Source organism: Drosophila simulans, chromosome 2R (genome assembly GCF_016746395.2).
Source record: "Drosophila simulans strain w501 chromosome 2R, Prin_Dsim_3.1, whole genome shotgun sequence".
NCBI lineage: Eukaryota > Metazoa > Arthropoda > Insecta > Diptera > Drosophilidae > Drosophila > Drosophila simulans.
In genome coordinates this window covers 14,875,913-14,897,739 of record NC_052521.2, presented here as the reverse complement: position 1 = coordinate 14,897,739, position 21,827 = coordinate 14,875,913, and the positions used below count along the sequence as shown (strand labels likewise).

At 39.2% G+C, this 21,827-nt stretch overlaps 1 protein-coding gene across 1 annotated transcript; it reads left to right on the top strand.

Moving 5' to 3' along the window:
• Nucleotides 1-426: 426 nt before the first annotated feature.
• On the top strand, nt 427-18,500 carry LOC6734958 (neuropeptide CCHamide-1 receptor). Its single transcript, XM_016181685.3, has 9 exons — nt 427-834; nt 10,979-11,483; nt 13,881-14,107; nt 14,223-14,326; nt 14,383-14,592; nt 15,573-15,676; nt 16,210-16,347; nt 17,464-17,610; nt 17,680-18,500. The coding sequence occupies exons 2-9, from the start codon at nt 11,131-11,133 to the stop codon at nt 17,894-17,896; spliced, it is 1,500 nt and encodes a 499-aa protein (XP_016028261.1). The 5' UTR covers nt 427-834; nt 10,979-11,130; the 3' UTR covers nt 17,897-18,500.
• Nucleotides 18,501-21,827: the final 3,327 nt, after the last annotated feature.

Here is a 21,827-nt window from a genome sequence, read left to right as displayed (position 1 = left end):
TTGTTTTTGTATGTGGCGGACCAACAGTTACCGAAATCAATGCCATCTCTAAGGAAGTCACTGTTATGACTGAAAGCGACTGCGTACTCATCGATAACGAAAGGCCGGCTCTTATCGACTTATATCGATATAAATAAGCCGGTTGGGCGGTACATTTAAAATAAATACAGAAAAATACATAGCAAATATATCATAAAAAAATTAAATAGTGGTCATTTAAGTAACTATTAAAAATACTGTAAAAATGATAATCTGTGATCTAGCTTACATAGATGTTGCATTGGTGTGCTGCAACATTTGAAGTCGCCAGCAACATGTTGCTGCGCTTGCGTGCAAAAGTGCCGGCATTTCTTAGCCAAACAGAGTGGGGTTCCCATTCTGGCGCCCCAACCAATCTCCGGATCAATTGGTCCGGCCAACATGCAGCCAGGCAGCCAAGGAAAGGCCAAAGCAAAACCAAGCCAAACGTTTTCGCGCGCGCCAACAAGTCGCATGCGTTCTCTCCTTCGCGCCGACGGACAGTTCAAGTTCAAAAACTCAATTTTTCGGATGTACTCGGCGATTTGGCAGCGTTGATGCCAATATCCGGCGATAGAGTCTCAAGTGCTTTTGCGTCCCGCTAAAAAGAATTCAATAAATTCATTCATTTGAATTCTTCCCCGTGTGTGTTGTGTTGTGTCTGGGCGGTGTAAACAAGATTTCGCCCAAGTGTGCGGTGTGTGCGTGGCATGTGCTCTGCCCATCCACATCCTGTTTAAGTGGCATCCTAAATGAGATGCGACGCCCGGAATCGCTTGAAAACACGAGAAACACGGAAAACACTTTAACGCAAATGTAAGCATAATAAATAATAACTGCAGATTGATGGAGATGTGTTTATCTGCGGTCTCGGAAATGGCAAATTAAAAATTGATCGTTTAATCTCGCGTAATCGCCCTTTTCCTGGCTTTTCGACAGCTGACATTCGAGAGTGCATATGGTGGCTTTATTATCCGGAGATATTGATGAGAGCTCCATAAATTCCCTGTCCGCCTATCGACATTTGAATCCGTAAAGGGGCCGTGAAATAGTACGGGTTTCCGCTTCTTGACTCCTCCGAAACTGCAGCTGCAATCGTAAATTGTGTGTGGATGCCAAAGCTTATATGCATTTACATACATCCAAATCGGCAAAAACGGGCCCCTTTTTCCTGGGGTTCTGTTTCTGTTTCCGCTACGCTTTTGTGCTGTTTATTTTGCTTCCGTTTTCCGTTGGATTGTTACGGCTAGTGCGGCCCCATAAATCCTGAATATGGGTTGGATATTTTCAAAACCGATGCTCAAAACAGACCATAGAAATTTCCATTTAAATGCGATTGCTGCCCTTGCTCGAGCATAGATTTCCTGTTGATTGAATTCAAATGTTGAGTTACGCAATTTCAATGAATAATTCCTAATAACTACTACAACACTCCTGCCTCCATTTTAATTCAGTTTTTATTGACATAACCGTTGCACTCCTTGTCATTCAATTTGTGGTCATCCATTATACAGAAAAAATTTCTTTATATTTAGCTAAATCTTTTCGTGAAAAAATGATTTTCTTTTCAATAATATTATATTTGTACTACAAAACTCTTTTTCGAATAAATTGTTTTTTAAATAATGGCTTAAGTTATAATAGTTTCTTTCCATGCACTATAAATTCTGCGTGTTTTTCATTTCAATTTAGGAGGAGCAGACATAAAGGTTACAGTCGTAATCAGAATCTTGAGCTCATGTTTTATTCGGGGATTTGGGCAACACCCTTTTCATGCTGCACACTGTGCCACAGGACGGAAACTCCCAAGCTAATGAAAAACCAGGGGAAAAACACCAAAACAAGCTAAAGCCATGGACAGGAACACTTGAGAATGCACAAAAATGACTGGGTGGGAAATAAAAATGCAGGCGGAATCCCAGAGTGCATCGGTTGTGGTAGCCATTTATTTGCTTTTGGGCAGCTGGATGCGTTAACGTGGCTTTAAGGTGCCATTAGCATGGCCTCACGATCGGGAAAACCTGTGAGGCAAAACAAATTGCCAGCTCTTGGAAAATATAGTCTTCCTTCGCATCTAATCGCTGAAATTGTCTATATATATACGTATATATATTTAAATGGGGCGTGCTCCTGGACACGATCCGTCCATCTAGTCAGTCCATTGAGTAAGTTTGTTTACAATTAACCGACGCGACAGCATTAAACAAAAACTATGTAAACAAATGCATGAATATGGTACAGAAGCATATGGGTGTGATTTCGAGAATGTTATTCCGTTGAATGGATTGATTTAAGGTGCCTACGAATTAAACAATATCAGCACCTTGCCAAATTTTCGTTGGCAAATCTTACAGAAACAAAAAAAAAAAATATATATATATATATAGCGAAAAGCCGCGTAAAAGCAAATACATTTTACATTCTCGATTTATTGACTGCTTATCTGCGAAAAGTTCAATTAAAGGCCAAGTTTATACATTATTTAGCGGCGCCCAAAAAGGGGAGAAATATACAAATGAACAAGCGAAATTGCTTAGATAAGGTTTCTATATTCAACTCCCCAGAAGTCCGGCCTATAAACATGTTTATAGCATGATATTTATGTATTTGGGTTACCTTTGATTTATGCTGGCAACCATTTGATATGCATCTTTCGCGTTTTGTTGCGTCGCTATTGTTCTTCCCGGAAAACCAAAGAAAACCCTGCTAACCGCACCCATTTCGAACTCCCAACCATTTATAGCTCTCAAACTCCTGGGGTCGTCTGGGATCTGCTAGGACAAACTAATTTCGCCCGGCTAATACATACGAATGACAGTCGTTTAATTTCTATGAGTCATAAATTTTTATAATGCGCATACGCCATGTGTGCGCGTCACAGTCGGAACGAAGTGAATGTAAGGCGGCAAACAATTGCAACTAATTAGGTGGAAATGGAGCCGAATCCACGGGCACACGCTGTTTGTAGTTAATCAAGGGCAGGAACAGCAGCGAAGGAAACTCTCGGCGAACTTAAATTGAAATGTTAGATACATACGTAGTTTTCCTCCTTTTGTTTTAGTTGGAAAAGTTCGTTCGTTCGTTTGGGCAAACACAACACGTCGTCACTTCAAGTGTCTGGATCTGAGCTGGTCCAAACTGTCATTTCTGCCCGGAATCTCAATCTCAATACTCGTTGAAGTTTTTGTTTGCATTGGGGGCGTGGCCAGAGATCATCCCAATACAAAAGCCAATCACCACAAAACACCCGTGTAATGATGCGGAACTTTTCAAGTGCCTTTGTCTCTCACTTCTGGCCTTTACTTTTCTTTCACTTTCACTTCCACTTTCACTCCTGCTTTCACTTTCACTGCTGCTTTTTTCCGATGCTTTTGTCCAAAGGACTCTGGACATTGACAGCCTTGTTGTCGTCCAGATTCAAATCTTTACCAAGAAAAGTTATTAGCAGTGGATGTCTGTGCATCTGCAAATGGCAAATGATATAATTACCCAAGGGAAAAAGAACTTTTCTTTTGCTAGATGGAAAATATAGATTATTACAATTGTAGATATATTTTATGCTGTATTATTTATACCTACAGCTATTTATGATACAAAAACATGGACATTTATAGAAGAAAGATTCGCTTAAAAATACATTTTCCAAAACACTTTAGTAATTAATACCTTCTCATAATAACTCCTATTTGATGATTGGTTGGGACCACTTCAGGATCTCGTCCATTTTTGCATAAGCTTATAACGAAATGGATTGCAAGGGATCCAACCCCTTGCCAATCCGAAGAGTGGCTCTTCATTTAGCCAAGTTGAAAGTCGAAAGCCAGAACGGACCGATATGCAATTAGCATTATTAGGTTGTGCGTAACACGAAACCGCAATTCCCGCGTTGCACAAAGGTTGCATTTGAAATGGCATACCATCCTGTTGTTCCATTTTCCGACTTTTTGCCCTTCCAGCTCATGGAATTCTAAAAAGTTATGCATATTTGCACTGCTGCATCAACTCATTAATTAAGTAACCGAAGGGGCAAACAGACGTTTTATTTTTAATATTTTACTTATACTTATATCGCCTGAAGTTAGTTGCTCCTGGGAGGAGGAGCATTTCTGATAGCGCGCACGCTTGGAATTAATTAATTTCCCTTCGCATCCAATTTGAAAAGTGTGCGATGACTTAACTTGCAGCATTCTGGCCAAATTAATTTATTGCTTTGTATTCTTTGGATGTTAGATTTTCAATTACAAGGCTTTCAAATCTGGAGATTATGGTTTAATTGTATTAAACAATATTAAGCCTTTAAATCGCAGTTTTGTGCTCAAAATGGTAATTCTTCAATTGAAATTTACATAAAGTTCTAATGAGAAATGCAAATATTTTTGAAATGTTTGAAAATGAATAGGGATTTAATTGCCTAATGTCTTTTATTAGTAGTTCATTAACTCTTTTCTGAAATTTATAATGAAATATTTATGTATTTAATCAAAGTAATTAGTCAAATGCGCTGATTACATAAATCACTTACGTAGAATTCAACAAGCTGAATGTAAATCGCGGGAAAATGATTAAAATTGCATCAGTAAAAACTGAATTTGCCGCATTTTTCACGAGTGAAGGCACGCCTCCCCATTTGCCATTTATTTTCCACATTTAATGAGCTCGCCGAGGGGAAGTTAGCACCTCATGTTAGCTGTCATGTAATTTAATATGAGGCGCCTACCTCGCTCCTGACACCGACGACAGCGATACCAGGACGAAGGACGAAGGACGACGAACGCAGGAGCCTGGTACCAGTATCCCTGCTCCCATCTCCCAGTATCCCAGCTAGCAGAGAAATGGGCAACACCCAACCAATTAACTGTGGGCCATTGTGCACAAAATGGCCCGTGACGCGGCGAAATGCCGAAAGTCGGGCGGAAAAGCGGAAAACCAATGGCCAGGGGGAGCGGGAGACAAATTACAAAATGAAAATGATATATGTGCTGATGCCGCGAGGGGGGGAGGGGGTAGGCACGATGGATTGAGGCATAAGTGCGGCGTGTCCGTCAGTCAGTCAGTCAAATTTATGCGTCGAGGGGTGTTGACACCGCCCACCCCCCTCCCCCACAACCCCTCGTTCTAAAACCCCCTGACCTAGCAGCTGTTGCTGAATAATGAAGCTGCTCCACGCCCATCAAAGAAATGTCAACAAACTACAAAAAAAAAAGAAAAAGCCTGGGAAAAACACGATAAAATTAAGGACTATGTGGGCGCGGGGGGGTAAATGTTCAATTGTATGCGAAGTGCTTGGCAGTTGGGCAAAAAATAGAATAAAATTTAAATTAACGAGAGGCAGAGATGTAAGCAAAAAAATAAATTGTCAGCGTGTGAAAGATTGAACGCGAATCGTTTAAAGGCGCCTGAAAGTAGGCTAAGAAAAAAGGACATAGTAGATATAATTCCATTGATGAGGAAACCAAAAGAGTCTTGTCCTGTTTCCAATTTTTTCTTTTAAGCCTCGTGAGTTTGTTCAAGCATAATTAATACTTTCAATAATATAGCACATTTAAATAATTGAAGTAATGTAGAGTATTTTGCGTTCTTCTATTCAACGCACTTGCAATTCCTTTTTGTTTTTTAAATTGTCACCCGCAGCTGCAAAAAGCTCTGTCCAGTCGACTTTATGTGTGCGACATCCATTACTCAAGTATATAAATCAAGTGTCGGACACTCCATTTATACGTGCAAAGGACTCTTTAGTCCTTCCAAAAAAAAAAAAACAAACAAACGAAAAATGGAGAAAAGGAAAAAAAAACAGAACGAGGCGAAAAATTGGCTCCTTTTAGCGGGCAATTAGTCCTTTTAAATTGCAGAAAGTTTACTAGAAAATCCAGTGGATTGTGATTCAGTCTACTGGGAAAATCAAATATTATTAAATGCCAAAACAAGTCTGACAAGCATAATAATTTAATTAAAAAGTCCAAAAAGCTGGCGAATTAAAACTTTATTCTACTCAACAAAAATGTATGAATTGATAGAAATAAAATATGAAGTCATAAATCTTAACAACTTCTATTAGCGAAGACAACTTAATGAAGAAATAATATTTAAATTTTTGAATTTTTATGTAGTTAAAAAAATTTAACTTAACAAAGCACTTGTTCTGTGCCTAAAATTGTTAATAAATCTTTCAAAATTTTACTAGCAAAATCTATCAAAAATGTAACCACTTTCTTATATAAATTATATTAGATACTCAGCATAAAAACTCTTAAATTTATATATTTATATTTTGATGTGTAATTTTTTTCAGTGTTTCATGTGCACACCAGTTGTCAGGCAATTGAAATTGTTTGTTGCCGACAAAGTTTTAGTCAGACATAGTAATGCACTCTGATTGCGCCAACGAAAAATCTAATTGCGTTGTCGGGATCCCAACTGCTTATTAGGGTATATATGAAAGGGTATACTTTGATGGTAATTTAAAGTTTTTTTTTTTTTGTGCCGCATTGATTGGGGCACGGAGCACACCCACTTTTGCGGGCCCGCTTTTATTACATTCTTTTCAGCAAATATGCTAGCACTGTTCTCCTGGTTTTCCTATCGCGAATTTTCCTATGACAATCGATTTTGGTGAGCGGATGGGGAGGGGGAAAATTGTTTCTAGACCGCGGGCAATAGAAATTTCATAAAAATAATGGTTACGCGCGATTACATAAATAATTTATCTAGATAATGACAACGGAAATCCTGCCATCGTTTATGGCTTTATTTTAAACCCACTTCCTACGCACAGAAGGCGTTAAGTGCGAATTGGTAAAACAATTTTCATAAAGGCGAGAAAAATAATATATTGAAATGGCGGCTGGGAGGAATTACAATGAGTTAGTGGAGTGGCTCGACTATCAGATACCCATTAGTCAGCTAAGGGTGTGCAGAGAAAAATGAGTATTGTCTAGATCTACTTGAGTGATGATTCTTTTTAAGAATGTTTATGCATACTTCTACCTTTTACATATGTACCCTCTATCTAATATACCCCTTTGCTTTACGATTAAAGGGTATAACAACAAGGACTTTGTTCTGTAATGGCTTATGGGTCGCCTATATTTGATTTTTTATCACCACTTCTTAGTGGATGCTTAATGCTCGAACATGTGGGTATTTGGGTACACTTATATTTCCATAATCCGACTGAAATTATAGTGCCATTAAACTCTGCATTAAGAAACAGCCACAAGCTTTAAGTCTGCAATATCACAAGATTTTAAAAATATAACAGATATCAAAATTCAACAAATTTACTCAGCTATATATAAGCTTTTTCCCAGGAATAAATGATTGAACATCGTATTTTCCTTTCATTACATTTGCATAAATAAATAAATAAATATCAGGCACGCGGGTATTCAATTACATGCGGCAAAACAAATGGCCAATCGCAAATCTTTTTGGTAAAGCCTGTCTCCCCGTTTTTTACGCATATTTCATATGAAAAGCGAAAACAATTCCTGCACAACTGAAAAATTGGAAAAGAGCTCATCTTTCTTATGTCTTTTTTTGTTTTTTTTTTGGTTTTCGTGTTGGAGTACGAGTGTCCAAAACACCCGCGTTATTTATTCACAACATTCATGCGGCGTTGCGAGTTTCCAGCGCGCCCTTTGTCCCCAAAACAATCCCGACTTAACTGCATTTATTATGGAGACGCACTAAGTCCTAAAAACCATGAGATAAGATTCAGCTCGATGCCCAAATGCTTGGCAACGTGGGCCGACTGTTTGCCATGTGATAACATGCTTCCAGTGGGCTGGGATAGCAGCACCTATGCTGGTGCCCCCCACTTCCTCCGGATCGCGGGGTACGAGTGCGAGGCATTTAAGTGGCGTGTGTCCATAGCTGAACTACTGATAAATTGCATTGATTTATCAAAAGCGCTCGTGAGCATGTAGCCACAAATGTTACAAGGAGCGCGTGTAGGGTGGTGACTAACTGCTACCCTGGAAATATAGTTAAATTTAATGGTAAGAAGAGAAACCTTCCGCTTACAAGGTATTATTTATTCAAACTATTTGTTTAGCATGAAACAAGTAGCATAAAAGGATAGTATAACTAATACCAGGATATCGAAGTCCAAACAACAACTTGCAAAATATCATTGCAAAAGTTGATTTCAGTTCGTATTTATGATAGGCTATTTATCTTACCCTGTCTTCTTAGTTTCAACTGTGTCAAACCAAATGATCAGGGTAACAAATCGTGGGTCACCCGTTCGCTGGGAGTTCGTAAATAGTTGACATCCAGATGGTCACCAGATAAGCGGACTTCTGCCGGCCACTGGATGCCATAAATCACGGCACTTCGCTGTGAACTTGTGCTGTAAGCCAGTTATTGATATAGGCTAACAGGTTTATTTGCCGCTCTAATGGCACTGGGTGCCCAAATATATCCATTATCGTTAGAGCTGCGAATTAAGTGTGTGATGCGTGGCACTTTAAAGGGCATAATTTATCACTTGGCCCAGTAGTCAGTGTCAAAATTCAATTAGCTAAGTGTTGTGCTAATAAACCTGACCGCAACCCAACACCACCCACTTGTGTTAACATTCAGTTAACAAATTAATTACGCTGGGCGACAAACAATGGCGACCAATGTTGACATTTCAACAGGCTCATCGGGCAGCCGGTTTCAGTTTTTGAATATAATTCAGCGATTTGCGACTGCTCGAAATTTCTTAATTAGTATGCCTTTGTTCTCTAACTTCATTTGCATATTCGGGTATTTGGCGAATTTCGGCAGCTCAATTTTTGGACCAATTCTTGGAGAAGCCCTTTAGGTCAACAATGGAAATTTTAATTCAACTCAAGTTACTCGAAGTGCACAGACTTCTCGAAAGTCTAACAAACTGGCGAACTGGTAAATATGAAATGGCCATTGAAAACAAGACGAAAAGTTTTTGAAAATCTAAAGAAAAGCATCAAATTTAATTTTCTTTTCATTTCATAAATGATGAACGAGAAAGGGCTTACGACGAAAGTAATTAAATTCAAATAACATTTATTTCTGATCTTCATTTGTTTGTGACAAAGCAAAAGTAAATTTTTACCATAATCTATTAAACCAACAACTTACAAAGCTCATTTAGCAAATAATTATTACTTAATTGTTTAACTAGCTTTAATTTTCCTTTCATTAGTTGCCTTTTTATTACCGCGTGTAATTAGCTTGCTCTCAATTGCATCGCAAACTCATTAAAAACCAATTGTTTTTATGAGAGCTGCCATCGATGGCATATTAATTTCCTGGAACTAAAAAACATAAACTTTCAGACTCGAACTAATTGTTGAAAACTCAGTAACTTACCCTTCTTGTTTACCTGAGTTGGCCAAGTAAACTTTAATGGAATAAGCGAAACTTTTGCAGATAGTTTTTCCAATTGATTGCCGGCACAATTTGGCTTAATTAGTCTTAGCCAGAGTTCAATTTACTGCTACTTGTTGGCTATTAACTTGAAACAAGCACACTTTCAGATTTTAAAGCTAAATAAAATCCTGAGTCGCAAAGTTAGCACACATATCCAAGGACCAAGGAGAAGCCAGCACTTTAGCAACTTTGTGGCATCGAAATAACGCCTCACTCGGTTTATGCAAATCGTATTTATGCATTCATACCGGATTTGATTTTTAAAGGCATCTGTTTTTACAGTTTCTGCATCAAATTTTCCATCGCATCGGCCTGATGGCCTCATGCAGCTGAAAGGAAAGTGCAAAGTGGTGGACTAAAGATTCCGGCGGATGTTTACACTCACCTGGATGAGTTGGGGCAGACCATTCATAATTTTTTATGTCAACGAAATGGCAGGCAGGGCGAAAGGAAAGGAAAGGAAAGCCGAATGCACAGATTTCAATTACGCAGAGTTTTTCCACACTCAAGATTTTCCTGGCCCTGCGTCCAAGTCGTTGAAGTTTCCTCGGGCGTCAGTTACATTTTATGAGTCACTGTAACTCGATGTGTGGTTGTTGTGTGTGGCTGTGTGTGGGTGAGTGTGTGGTTAATGGCTGGAAATGTAATGACAGGATATGCATTCCTTGAAGTGTCGAACGGGGGCAGGACATCCAAGGAGCAGCCCCATCAAGTTGATAAGAAATTCCATGCCGCAGCCATAAATCTGTTACATAAAGCCCCTTGCTGCTCATGGCCCGATTTTCACTTGCTTGGCTTTAATGGAAACTTAGCACGTGTTTCGGGTTAAACTTTCGAAAAAGGGAATACCAAATTAGCCAGCTGTAGGGAAGCATTTAATTAACGAACGAGTGTAGAGCGCATTTCTGAAATCCTTTCCCACGAAAATGTGCAAATGTGCATCTGCGATGCAATTATACAGTTTAGTTGCAGAACAAATGCACTTCAATCGCAAATGGAATAAATCACACAACGACAGAGCAGCAGATTAGATGAAAAGTTCATCCTTTGTACATGTATCTCAAATTTAAATGTTATTTGTAATGAAGCTTGCGAAATTTGCGATTCAATTTAATTTGCACAAAGGCGCAATGATTTTAAATTCAGCTTAAACCATTCAAGCAATATTATTATTCAGTTTATGTCGCTGCTGCTTCAAAAATTTGCAATAACGACAACAATTGACATTTTATAGGTCCCAAGAAAATAAAGTTCAATTAAACTTTAATTTAGCCTTTCGATTTCCGTGTTCAACATACAGGTTTGCCTTGAAACAATAGAAATTTGTTTGCCATAGAACAAAAACCAATAAATTGATCCCACAGCAAATATATGAAAAGTAAACAAACACGAATGGAATCAACCATTTAATAGCATTGAGAATATGCACAGCATTTTTGGACTATTGGGCAGCAAGAATTTAATACCGAATAATTGCATTTTCTACAAACCCATTAAAGCAAAACAGAAAGCAAATTGAATCAATTTCATGTAACAAATTGTATTGTTTTTCCCCTACTTTCAGCTGTACGGAATTGGATGCAAAAATGCAGCAAGCCAACGAGCCATGAAAAAATCAAATTAATCATGTTGGCTTAAACAATTTCCGTTTTGTTGGGCAAGGAAACGGGCATTAAACGAGGGGAAAATCGAGCGAACTCAGTACATTTCGCCCAGATGATAGCCAACTTGGTGAGCATGGAAACGGACTTGGCCATGAACATCGGCCTGGACACCTCGGGTGAAGCCCCCACAGCCCTAACCCCCATGCCGAATGTCACCGAGACGCTGTGGGATCTGGCCATGGTGGTCAGCCAGTCCACACAGTGGCCCCTCCTGGACACCGGCTCCTCCGAGAACTACAGCGAACTGGCCACCACCGAGACACCCTACGTGCCCTACGGCCGGCGACCGGAAACCTACATCGTGCCCATCCTCTTCGCCCTGATCTTCGTGGTCGGTGTCCTGGGCAATGGCACATTGATTGTGGTCTTCCTCAGTGTGCGACAGATGCGAAATGTTCCAAACACGTGAGTTCCCCGGGGAAAAGTTTTCATAACTTTGGAAAAGCTGGGTTTAGGGTGGGTAGATACAGCCAATGGTGGACGGAAAATAGAATTGGTGTATCAAATATTTTTATAAGCTGCTAAAGAATAAATAAACATAAAAATGTTTAGCTTGTCATAAAGTTTAAGATGAAACAGCTAAGCCAGGAAGTTGCACCTACTACTAATAATATGAATGACAAGTATAGGGTATGAATTAGTCGTTGCAGCAGTTCCGATCGTTCGGTTGGAAAATGTCTTTTTGATTTACGTGCAATTTAAATTGAATTTAATTATATGCCACACGCCTGGCAGCGAAGAGTCTGCGCCAAATTATGCATGCAAAAGGCAAATGTCACGAGTTGGCCAAGAACAGTGCCTGAAAATAGTCCTGCCCCAGACCATCGGTTAATTAAGTGGCAGGCAGGAAGAGGAACAGGAAGTGGAAGTGGAAGAGGCTGCCAGGCGGCGATGATAATGGTAATGTCGTTGCCGCCTCCGCATGGAAATTGCTTAAAATTTCCCATTCACATATGCACCCACATATATGTACATATATCTAGATCGATTGGCAGCTGTTGATGTTTTCACAGACGACGAACAGGAAAATGGCATAACTAATTAGTCATGTCGGGGTTGATTTTGGTACATACATATATGTACATACTCGTACATATATCGTACATACCCCAAAGCGTAGTGTGTCATAAATCAAGTTATTTTACCAGGCTTACGAGCGAGATAAATATGATTTTCAGGCAGGCAAAATAACAAAAACCTTATGTGACTTATATAAACGAGATTTTGCCTACTTTCCGGGAAGCCAAAGTAAGTCCTTAAGGGCGAACGAAAATGAATTGTACGAGCACTTTGAGACCAAAGGAAGCCAGTTGGCATATTCAGGCATTTATTGTGACTGCCTTGTTTCCTTCCATTCACAAATGCTCGCACATTTTTGGAAACTATAAAGAGCAAGCTCTATTGAATTGCTTCAGGTTAAATCGTTTCAAAGCGAGTTTGGTCAGCATTTATATTGATGCACTTAAGAATGTACGAATGAATGAAAACCTGAGCTAATTAAATTATAATATTAAATGGCTTTGCTTTAATTCCTTAGAGATTCCTATGACTTAAAGTGGCTTAATAATTTTCGCAATAATTTTAGCAAGTCTTAAAATAAATAACTCGAACCACAACGGTTTCTCGTGGCAACTTCTTGGCACTGTGAAGTAGTTTATTAGCGACACGCGTTCATCATTAAAGGCTACGACCTTGTGGGTAAAGGGTGGGCCAATGCCGGCCAATTAAAACATTCCACTTTGTTGGCCCAAGCGGTCAATGCGGCCTGAAAAGCTGCGCCACTTGCGCTTTAAGCCAGATTGTTTTGCCACATGGCTGCTACCACTTTCGTTCGCTAAAGGATGTTGAAACGTGGCCAGATGAAATGCGGATAAATGTGTGAGTTTGCAGGCAACACGATTTTGCATTAAGCTTAACTCACATAAAACTCGCAGACGAAAGCAAATGTCAACTGATCAAATTACGCTGAAATTGCATTTCGTTGCCCTGGTGGTAAATTGGTGAGAGCCAAGTTTGGTGCTTTAAAAGCCAAGTGCCTGGCCAGGATATCAAAGGACCCTTATCGGCTTTGCCGGGGGGCCACAAAAACGTAATTTGGTGTTGCATTTCCGTAGCGGCGGCCAGAGAACGTGGCAAACAAAGTGCCACATGCAGCTTATTTATGGTAAGCGGCGAGGTTGGATAAAGTCGGAATTACTGCATGAGATCACGGACCGAATTGGAAGTGCCACTGAGCACCATTCGTTCGCTGGCCTCAAGTGTGCGGTGGCAGATGCCAAAACCCAGTTAAAATAAATAGTGAAATTCGCCTTCTTTTGTCTTCTTGGGCGACGAAGAATTTACATTCCACTTAATATGGCTTATGCTAGATAAATCAATTTTAATGGTCATTGTATTACCCCATAGTCAGCAGCTATGTGCAGCTCCCTAAAAAGTTTGGCACACATAAATCAACGGGGTGCCACATTTTTATCACACTAAAATGTGACAAGGACACGTGCGGCGCCAAAAGATGAGCTAACTCCGCTGCAAAGTCAGCCTGTTTATCTCAAAAAGTTAAACATAAATTCAGAAAATGTCGATACTCCGACGATTAACGGACGATGAACAGATTGTGGACGAAAAATGAACACCAAATGAACAGTAGATGAACTTATATGAACAGACGATGAACACAAAATGAACGGTTGATGAACACAAATGGTTTTGGCATGGATAATCTTAAGGATTTGGGCTTAACTCGTTATTTGTCTTATTATGTAGTATATTTTAGTTTAAAATTTACTTATAACTTTCTTATAGCTACATTTTATCACTGGCCCTGGCCGATCTGCTGGTTATCATAACCACAGTGCCGCTCGCCTCCACAGTTTACACAGTTGAGTATTGGCCATATGGCAGCTTCCTGTGCAGCCTGTCGGAGTTCATGAAGGATGTGTCCATCGGGGTGTCGGTGTTTACGCTGACTGCATTATCCGGCGATCGCTACTTTGCCATAGTGGATCCTTTGAGGAAGTTCCACGCTCATGGTCAGTACAAATTATCAGTTTATGGCAGCTTAAGTGGCAGACAAAGAACATAATTATGTGAAGTATCCTCCTTTTTTAACTCCTTTCTTATTTGTATTGCTTTTATATTTGGCAGGAGGTGGTCGTCGCGCCACTAGAATGACCTTGGCCACCGCGGTTTCCATTTGGCTGCTGGCCATACTCTGCGGACTGCCAGCTCTAATTGGAAGTAACCTAAAGGTAGCTCATCCCTCTGTTGCCAAAATACGTTTTTATGTTATTTTCCATTCCGGCAGCATCTCGGCATAAACGAAAAGTCCATAGTCATTTGCTATCCGTATCCGGAGGAGTGGGGCATCAACTACGCCAAGTCCATGGTCCTGTTGCACTTCCTGGTCTACTACGCCATTCCTTTGGTGGTCATAGCTGTTTTCTACGTGCTCATCGCCCTCCATTTGATGTATTCGGCCAGTGTTCCTGGTGAAATTCAGGGAGCTGTGCGTCAGGTCAGTCAAAATTCAATTTATGTTTACCATTTACCGAGCTCATAAGTACCACCAATTGAAATCAATCATTTGGTCCATTTTGGCGAAAAAAGGTAGAGTGAATTATACAGTTCTCGCCAAACTGCATTCGTAAAAAATGTGTGTGCAAAAACTTTTTCCATTCAGTTGGCTAGCATAAAATATTCATACTAACTGGACTGCCGCTCTGAAATTCAAAGGAATAAATTGACCAACTTTTTGTTGGTTTAAGAGCACGTGATGTTATCAATAACTTTCGTATTCATTCGTGCTGTCTCAATGAAATTTACAACATGATAATATCTATTTCAAAAGTTTAATTTATTACGTATTCTGTTTTCAGTTTGTTCTCATTTTTTGTTGCCTTTTTACAATTGACTTTCTGCTTATGTTATTTTGTTTTACAGCATTCATGAATCATGACATTTAAAAAGAAAGTCAATGGCATTGTGTACGAAGTGAAATGTTTAAACACCAGAAAATGCGGACAAAAAGTATTTTATGCGAACTTTTAATTTCTTTTAGGTCGCTTGAACTTTTTCTTCTTTTGTTTGTAGATAAACTTTGCTTAAGCTTTCATCAATTGTCAATGACTTTCCGCTTTCTCAAATTTTTTAAAACAACTCAAACTTTATGGTCCTTCAACTTTAAATTGTAGAACAGTGTACAACATTGTGTTTAATTTTCATACTTGTGACACATTTCTCATTTTATAGAATATATAACCTTTTTTTTTATCATTCTTGTACATAACAGGAATTTTTAAAAAACTATGAGTTTTGATTTTTATAATCACCGCTAGGTGGAGCTGCTGTTGCTATTTTGTGCACTAAGCTCACTGGTTTCGATAAATTTTTTAAGAGGATTATGTTAGATGTTTAGAAACCGCGGGCATTGATACCCTTTTTTTCCCATTACCGATTAACCCATGTTGATGTTTGTGTTTCATTTTTTTTTTTCAGGTTCGTGCCCGTCGCAAAGTGGCTGTTACTGTGCTGGCCTTCGTTGTCATCTTTGGAATTTGCTTTCTGCCCTACCACGTCTTCTTCCTCTGGTTCTACTTCTGGTGAGTGCTCTGGGTCCTCTGATTTGTGATCCACCTCCCTGGAGGGGCGCTAAACTGGGCATGTTGTATATGCTTGTGAATGAATGGATGGAAAGTCAATTTGTCAAGCGGATAAAAGGGAACCTGCCGGCAGCAAAGGATATGACGCACATATCGCCGTGCCTGCTCACAAAGGGTCCTGCGTATGAGTAATGTTGTTGCCATTTGTCCGACACTTGTTCGCCTGGGATGTCGGACAATCAATTTCTCCCCGATATCTCCATTATGGGTGCTTTGCTCACTCTGAATCCCGATGTTTGTTTGTGTTCTTTTCAAGGGGTACTCGGAAAGTAAGAGGGCATATGAAATGCTGCAAACCGAGCTTTTATTATTTCCATAAATAAATACAATACGACTGTTTTTATTTCTATATAATGTTACTACACTTATTAAATTTTTCTTACCCAACTCAGCACCAAATTTGTATTATATCATGCAAATACTTGTACTGGGTATCTGATAGGCGACCTAATATCCGTTTTCTGTCTTTGCAGGCCCACCGCCCAGGATGATTACAATGCCTTTTGGCATGTGCTGCGCATCGTCGCCTACTGCATGTCCTTTGCCAACAGCTGTGCGAATCCTGTGGCCCTGTACTTCGTGAGCGGCGCCTTTCGCAAGCATTTCAATAGGTATTTGTTCGTTTACATCAATCCACCAGCCGCATAACAGCGCTACAGCATGACCAATCGGTACTCGCTAGTCGGCAGTCGACTGTCGCTAGCAAATCAATAAACAAACTGTAGCCCCGTAACTGTAAGCGTAAGCCAACTCAACTTGTATCACTGTTTCTATACAAAACTCTTAACTTTTAAATAACAAAGGAGCAAAGAAAAGAAAATCTATAAACATTTGAGCAAACATGCGTGACTTGAAAGTTCACTGCGATTTTATCCACAACTTTAAGCACAACGCATTTCGTAGTTTGTTGGTCATCCTTTTGGAGTTGGTAGTCGCTTTGAAGTTGTTTTTATTTAATAATTGTATTTATACAAAACTTTTTGCAAGTATTTAGTTATGTTATTTTGAATAATTTTGACTCAGTTTGAGAGCTCTACTGATGACAAGATTGAAGAAGGTGGAATAATTGATGGATGAGAAAATAAAAAAACATTATTTTTATGAAAACCATATGGATGTTATGAGTTTTTGCCATATGTTTCAACCATCCTTTTCATTTTCATTTCATTCATTTTCTAACAATTTTCTCAACTTGCATTAAAGTATATATATTTGTTCATTCAATGACCAATTGCCACACTTCCCCTTCGATATGAGTTTATGCTCTCAAATTGCAATCTGTAATTTTTTGATGCTTTCGCATGCACTGGGAACATTTTTGAAATTACCAAAAATGTATTTAAATTTTTATTTAGCTGAAGAAATACTTTGAAAAATCTGACAAGTGGTTTAATAGATTTTTTACTAGAGGGCTCCAAATATTTAATTTTGACATTCATTAACGCATTTTGATTTTATTAAGTTGAATATTCTTTCCAAACAATTCAGATGCAGATTTATTTAAATAGATATACTTTAATTTTCACAGTTACGTAGTTATTCTTATAAGAATCAGAATGTTTTGTGACACAAAAAATTGATTTCAACAAGACTCCATACCAATTTTGATCGGTGTAAACACATAAGACCTCCACACAGCGTTCCATGTGAAGGAATTTTATGAAATATTTATGCTTGACCCGCGAATCCGGAACCATTGTTCCGAAAACTGCACTCTTCTCCGCCAGATATCTGTTTTGCCGCGGAGCAAGTGGACGGCGCAAGAAGCGCGGCCAGCACGACACCTTCTGCATGCACCGGGACACCTCGCTGACCAGCACGGCCTCCAAGCGCTTCCAGTCCCGGCACTCCTGCTACCAGAGCACCATCCGCAGGTGAGTGCTGCCCCTGTGCCTGTTTTCATTTGTCCGGAACCCATCATTTATGACCACCACAATGGACAGCTGTCGCCTGCAGGAGACAACGATAACCACCCTGCCAAATGGCGGGAATCAGAACGGAGCCCCCATTTCAGCCGTGGAATTGGCATTGCCCGTGCTCCAAGCACCAGGCCACAATGAATCACCCGCACCGCCGTCCTATGGATTTTTGCCGCTTAACGAGATTGGCCAGCAGACCAGGTCGAGTCCAGCCAAGTTCCAGGAATCGCTGTTGAATTGAATCGCGCAGAGAAATCGTGGCTGATTGGATTTAAACGGAGTTTACAGGAATTCGGGCAACCGCTAGCCAATGCATTCTTATCACTCTATCGAAATCAAAAGTTAATGTATCTAAAAGCTAAAGATTTTACATCTACAATTTGAAATGATTTCAACATTAGGCACACTATTTACAAAAACAGTTTCCAATTTATTTTTTAGTATTTCTGAAGCATATTATTAATTAAATTCGTTGGTTATATGGGTAATATATTACATTTAACATTGGGACACTAAACATGAATTCGAATGTAAAAACCAAAAAGTTGCCATTAAAAACCACTTAAAAATGGCAACGAATCAAAGTAACAAAGTTCTTACTTAATGTAAATAAACAAATACCTAAGAATTTTGATGTATTTTTCTGTGTCACAGCTATGGAAATTAATCCATTAAGTAAACTAAAGTATTGCAGCCGTGGCGCGGCTTTAAGCTAAACATATTTTACCTATAAATTATATTAGACTTATTGTGTGCTCTTAAATAGACCAAGAGAAACTTTGTAAATACATTTTTATGTGCCAGCATATAGAGTTGAAAATAAATGTAAATTGTGCGTTTAAAAACTTTGTCTGCTGGTCGCGAAAGTCACCGAATGTCCTAAAATATTCAGCGAAATTGATGGGAAATTAAATTACAGAGGCAACTTTAAGGAACACTAAAGGAAAACTTTGCCCACCGCAACAACAAGAAGATAGGCCGGTCGCGACCTGAGAAAAGGAAAAGCCAACGGGCTTGGGATTGGGATTGGGATCGGGAAAACTCCCTGCGGTTTTAAGGCTCGGCGTGGGACATTTTTGGGGAGATTAATTGGTTTGGCTGCAGGCACAAAAAGGTGAAATCGGAGTCACAACTTAATCTTATTCACTTCAAACAAATCGCTTACATCTTTTTTTTGTTGTATGGTCGTGTGTTTTTGAAAAGTCATGGAACAGTCGTTTGATTTGCCTGCAGTATTAAAAGCCTATTGGATTTTTCACTGCGGAAACCCTTTGAAAAATTTCAGGATCTCAGATTGAACCAAAATCGAGATATGAATCCTGCCTTTTGTGACATGTTGCTTTGGGATTTTTTTAAATGTGCAACTGATTGATTTATTTCAAGCTTTTTGAGCAGGGTTTCATAGGGAAAACTGGTAGTTTCCCAAATGTATCTTGTGTGGCAATTTAAGGATGATATAAATGATATATACCTTTTAGTTTTTCACTTAATGAAAAGATTTGTATATGTTAAAATAACTTTAAACTTTAATTGCTTTTGATAATCGTTTCAAAATTTTGAAATCATAAACTTATAATTGAAACTTTTGACTGAAGATGATTTCTGTTAAGGTTGTTTAAACGAAATTGCTTGCTGGGCCCACAAAGGCGACATTAACTTTTCATCTCGTTTCCAGAATCAATTTCCGGCCATTTCGAAGATGATTTTGTGGGCGTAAGTGTCATTGAAATGTGCCATCACGTCAATCAGCTTAAATCGGACGCACATTTGGGCCATTATTTACGGGAATGCCTTCGCTTCTTTTTGCCTATGGGATTTGGCCACAGTTTCGACAGATACAGAAATTAAATTAACTCATGAAAATGTCGAGCGCGTCGGCGAAGTGCGTTGATCTGCTGCCAGCTACGTGCCATGGATTTTGCCTTTTCGTATCCTGCGACTCCTTTTGCATGTCCTGGCGACTGACTTGCTTATCTTGGGCCTGGCAAACCGCGATTTCTCAGCTGTTTTCCTTTTTTTTTTCTCTATTTATTTCGCCATCTTTTCGCTACTCATTTTTAATAAACCGGCTTCGGGTGCTCATTGCGGCATTTCAGCGACCACGTCAAGTTGTCATCCAGCCAAGTCGAGTGCTTATCCCGGCTTTATTAACTGTCCAAAGTGTTTGTCGCTCCTCCCTTGGCGGCGAGTCCTTTTTCTGGGCATCTTGACTGCGTCATGACTTTCTGTGTATTCCATCTGCCTTTCAGGTTTCGGATATCAAGCTATTTTTGCTCATCTTTTAATGATTATTTTTGTTATTTTTAAATTTAGTCTGAAGGAAATTCAATTCTGGACTTATGGTTGAAATTGCGACGATTATACGGACAGACGAACTGACGGACATGGCCAGATAGACATGCCTAGTAATCCTGATCAAGAATCTATTTACTTTATTGGTTAGCAAACTATCAGCTCAAACTAAGTTCAAATACTAGCTTATAAATTAATTTACATTCAATCGATACAATTATGCACTGGCATAAAAACAATTAATGCATTTTGTGTAATTAACTTCTGCTGCAGTGATTTCTGCGGGTTCTGAAATTGAATTGCAAATTATTAAAATATTATAATGTGCATCATTTAATTATACAAAGCTTACATACCAAGCCTTGTTTATTGTGTTTATTTAAGCCAGTTATTATTTATTTATTGCCGCTCTTTATATTTCAGTATGTTTACGAAATGCGTGTCACTCAGAATATTTACTTGTATTCCAATTTCTCGCAGCTCAGTGACTTAATTTATATTGTTTTTGTAGCCAATTAAATAGGCATACCGAAATGTGTGTTTAATTCAATAGCTCGCGACTAAATGGCCATTAATATTAATTTAAGTTCGACTAGCGCCAAGTTTCTTGACACTTCAAAACCACAAAAACAAATACCTCTTCGTAATGAGGAACTCAAGGACTCCCCACCACACACGAATAAAAACAAACCCAAAGACAAACATGGCAATGGCAATAACAATAATAATGCTAGGGACCTTAAGAAGATATATGGGTGGGTGGGTTTTTGGGTTCTTCTGGGTTTCTGGGTTCTGGATAAGGGAAAGGGCAAATGGAGAAACATTGGCGTGGTAAATAAATAAAACGATTTGAGGCGCTCAGGTCGCATATGTAAACACGAAGTCCTCGAGGTGCAAAGCAGAGCGTCTTAACGGCATTCGCCGTATGAAAAGCGTGGTTTTTCCGGGGGGGAACTGGGCGGAACTGGGAAAGCGTAGGCTGTGGGTATTGGTGTGACGAAGGAGGGTCCTTGCTAATCGTAAATTGCCTGGCACCGTATACTAATCTACACATGCACACATAAACATATTAGGGGCATAAAAATCGGCACTCAATAAGCATGAGGGCACTTTGGGGCCACTCACACACACACACAGTTTTCCCCTCGAATTTTCCACCTCCCTGCACGTACGTACATACATATAATATGCTTATGCGTGGGCGTTCTGTCGCCAAAAGGCTCGAATTTTCCTTAGCAGCGCTGACGGCATAGTCTAGAAATTATAGCATCCAAGTTCAAAGCCCCTCGCATCTGTCCATGCATTTTAAATGGCCTAATAAGATACAAATAATAAGCCGGAAAGGCCCAACGATTGAGTAAATATGTTAATAATAACATCTAAGAATGTTGTTAGTGGCTTAATTTGGATAAATAATAGCTTACATATCGTGTTAAACTGCCAAATGAGTGGGTAAATTAATATTTTGTCTTGGATTATATGCTATAAAGATCATGAATGCTATTATTATTTTGTTAGTTTATTAACTAAGGAAAGTTGTGCTGTTTCTTTTAAAGCAATGAAAATTCAATCCATATCGGAATCCCATCATCAATCGCGCATTTAAAAGCTGCCATCAATAAGGACATTTCTGAATTTAATGTATACCATGATTTATGTTAGTGTAAGTAATATATATTGAGATGCCTGAGTAATGCATAAATTTAACGATATAATAGATGCTTGAATATTTGGGTAAAACTTATACAGATTATTACCCAGCAGGCCGAAAGTTTTGCCAACTGGTGGAGCAGAAATCACCACCTGCTGATTTATATTAACTTGGAATTATACAAGCGGGCCAGGACCTCCCGTATCCTGCGGCACTGTCCTCCGGTTCG